General features: G+C 35.0%; 1 protein-coding gene across 2 annotated transcripts in view; it reads right to left on the reverse strand.

Annotated features, from left to right (window-relative positions):
• LOC107752200 (zinc finger protein 341-like) overlaps positions 1-3,773 on the reverse strand; it is a 23,159-nt gene that overhangs the window by 3,174 nt on the left and 16,212 nt on the right. For both annotated transcript variants that reach the window (XM_016568099.1, XM_016568098.1), the window contains exons 13-15: positions 3,618-3,729; positions 3,467-3,537; positions 2,055-2,273 (exon numbers count right to left, since the gene is read on the reverse strand). In XM_016568099.1, the coding sequence (XP_016423585.1) occupies positions 2,055-2,273; positions 3,467-3,537; positions 3,618-3,729 (402 nt within the window). The remainder of the gene's footprint in view (positions 1-2,054; positions 2,274-3,466; positions 3,538-3,617; positions 3,730-3,773) is intronic.

A 3,773-nucleotide genomic window follows, 5' to 3' on the forward strand; every position in this document is an offset into this window, starting at 1 on the left:
TGTGCTGTCCAATCTATAAAGACTGTGTCTGTTCCCCGAATAGTGAGGTGAAAATATAAATTTATTGCAAAATACTTCTGCTTAACTCTTTCCCAGCCAGCATTTTTTTTAAAAGTTGCCAGCCACCGCCAGCGATTTTGATGATTTTCACTCAAATTTGATGGCCTCCAGTATATTTTGCTGTATGAATATTTGAATTTTTATCAAAAACTACATCTGGATAATATTCAGTACGATTATCAAAGCATAAATCCAGTAAATCGCTTCCATCAACACCTCCAAAGCTTGCACAGACATATACCACTTCCTGGATCAACATTTTACTCCGTAACATTATGCAGTTTTCATTTATATGCTGTCTATTGCTGATGATCGCATAATTTTTCATATGCATCTGTTTACATAAGAGATCGCTCGTTTCTCCGTCCTGTTCACACGTGTTTTTGTTCGGGAGGTTTTGTACTCGTTCAGAAGATGTGTAATAGCGCCCCCTAGTGTATAACAGAGAAAACACGAAAAGCCATAAAAACTAATCTTTGGCGGGGAAGCGTTGTCTTCTAAAAGATGAGATAACTCGTCAATGGCGGGGAAAGAGTTAAAGTTAAAAAATATCGGAGTTACTTTTTCAAATAAGTAACGCCAGTAACTTTGTTTTCCCATTCATTGACTGACAGCTCTTGTGTTGCCATGTTGAGAGAAATCGTGAGTAAATGCAGAGCTACTGTAGTTCTAGACTAAATGTGAACATGCATTTCCTCATCTCACTGCACACAAACAGATTCAGTATTCCTCAAAATGAATGAAAACATGTGCAATGCAAACCTGCAATAATTAAATGTATTAACGCAAATATCTGTTATGCATTTAATCCCATTTTATTAACCAAAATCTTTGCTGCCGATCTTCGATTATCCAATTCAACCATATTAATAAGCAAAAATGACCTAAAATAAACATGACATTTGTTTTTCTTTATTGCTGAAGAGTGTTGAACTTTCTTCTTCTGCATTCTATGCTTCATGCAATCCAGAATGGCTGAGGCTTAGTGCGAAAGGGCCTTTACATTTGCCAAAAATAGAAATTTGTATATTAACTCTTTACCCGCCAGCATTTTTTTAAAAAGTTGCCAGCCACCGCCAGCGATTTTGATGATTTTCACTAAAATTTGATGGCCTCCAGAATATTTTGCTGTATGAATATTTGAATATGCAATACACCAAAATAAAGATCAGAGCCTCTACTTTTAAACAAAATGCATTACTTTTAAAAGTAACTTTCCCCAACACTGATATTGAGTTCTTATGAAGCGAAACGATTGGTCTGTGCAAGAAACCCAACATTATTTGCAACATTATTACCTGTAATCAGTTCACCACATCGGAGTGAAGCATCTAAAACAGTTCACAGCTCCAGCAGCACAGATCTACAAGTTATTCAATCTAAACTCACTTTCAGACATCTGACAGTCACTCCGACTCCAAATGAGCCGAAATACCAGCACATCTGATCCTATGATGAATGAACTGATTCAGTGCTCCAGTTCCTCCAACAGTCACTGAACTGAGGAAACAGTTCGACTCGAACCCAAGACTGATGAGCCACTGATATGAGCATGTGTGAACCGAACACTAAATGAACGTTTTTATGGTTTCTCATGGTTTATATAAAAAGGTGAGCTGATGAACCAGTTCTTTGAAACAAACTGTCTGAAAGAATCAGTTCACAGAAAAGAATCAGAGTCTGAGGCTCTGGATTACAAGTAATAACGTTGTAAATTATGTTAAATTTTTTGAACAGACTGATCATTTTGCTTCGTAAGACCTCAATGTATCGTCAGGAGCCACGGGGGTTAATTTCGTGTTGCCTGTATGTGCTTTTTTGACTCTCAAAGAGCTGGCAGCCACTGACTTGCATTTGATTCACCAAGGACCAAAATCTTCTTTACTGTTCTGCTGAAGAAAAAAATGTCATCTTGGATGGCCTGAGGGTCAGTAAACTGACAGCTGATTTTCATTTTTGGGCGATCTATCCCTTGAACCTGTGTGTGTTTTCACCCTGGCCGCTGTTGTCCCGTCCCGGCGTCCCGTCTGCACCCTGCGCGGCCCCCGCCAGCGGACACTTGTGATCACTGTAGTATTTGTGGCGGGTGAAGCCCTTGTTGCAGGCGGCGCAGCGGAAGCGGTAGTTGTCGGTGTGCGAGCGATGATGCTCCAGCATGTGAGCGCGACGACTGAACGACTTCTGACAGAACTGACACTTATACGGCTTTATACCTGCAGGAGAGACAAAGAGACTCTACTTACATTTGCTTTACACGTTATTATATAGTTCCACATTACACCACAGAAAAAAAAAAAAACATTTCTAAGAGTATTTTGGTCTTGTTTTGTAGTAACAGTATTAAAATGTCCATAAAAACAAGATTAATTCATCTGACAAGCAAAACTATTACTAAGCTATTAAGGTTTGTTGTTTCCCGATTATAAATGTAAGTATTTTTAAAGTAAATGCTCTTATTTAGAATCGTATTTATTTATCTCTTATAAAAGAATAGAATAATAATTTTGAATATATACACACACACACACACACACACACACACATAATATACGTATGTGTGTGTGTGTGTGTGTGTGTATAATTTTTATTAAAACTCATACACAATATGCAGATATATATTTATATATATTATAGGCCGATATGCTTGTGAACTTTTCTAAATTTAACATCTTTATTTAATTAACGAAAGCTGAAATAAAACTTAATAAAATATAGAATTATTAAAAAAGACTAATAGAAATGTTAAAAAACACAACAAAATGACTAAAATTAAAAACAAAATGGAAAAAATAAAAATAAAAATGAATTCAAAGTCTTAAAACATTAGTGTCTCAATAATTCTAAAATAACTGACAAACTATTAAAAACTATTTTAGTTAATTGAAATAAAGCTGAAATTAAATAAAACATGAATATTAGTATATAAATTAGTACACTATACTACAATATACTGTTAGCTAAAGCTAAATCTATTAATGTTAAAATAAATATAAAATAAAGTTAAAATAGAATAAAAATATTGCATGAAAAATTTACAAAAAACTTGACACTTGAGAATTTGTAATGATAATTAGAAAATAATTTTAAGCTGAAGAACTAACATTACTAAAACTAGAACCAAAATTTTATGAAACTAAATAAAGCTAATTAGAAATGAAAAACAAACACTAACAAAAATGGCAAAAGCACATAACAAAATTACTAAAACGTAAACTAAAATGATTAAACTAAAACTATAATATAGTATACTAATAGTAAATGAATAATATTAAAATGATTAATACTAAAACAGACTATTAAAATCAGTCTTGTTAACTGAAATGAAGCTGAAATGAAATATCCACATCAGATGGAAAACTGAAGTACTAAAGTTGAGGTCTTCATCAGACTTCATCATCATCCTCACCTGAATGCGAGAGAATATGAGCTTTGAGTTTGTCGGGTCTGTTGAACTCTTTGGTGCAGCCCACATGAGTCCTGCCACAGAAAACCACAGAAATCATCAAACACATTCACATCACACTGATGCTTCTCTGCCCATCTCACGCCTCACTCACCTGAAGGGACACTTGTACTTCTTGAAGGGTTCGTGGATCAGCATGTGTCTCTTTACTTTGTCCTTCCTGTTGAACGTGGCCTCACAGACGGAGCATTTATACGGCTTCTCTCCTGCAAAACAACTAAATCTCACTTTACGTCACTGTAATATATCA

The sequence above is a fragment of the Sinocyclocheilus rhinocerous genome, unplaced genomic scaffold (genome assembly GCF_001515625.1).
Source record: "Sinocyclocheilus rhinocerous isolate Xijiao unplaced genomic scaffold, SAMN03320098_v1.1 scaffold1462, whole genome shotgun sequence".
NCBI classification, from domain to species: domain Eukaryota; kingdom Metazoa; phylum Chordata; class Actinopteri; order Cypriniformes; family Cyprinidae; genus Sinocyclocheilus; species Sinocyclocheilus rhinocerous.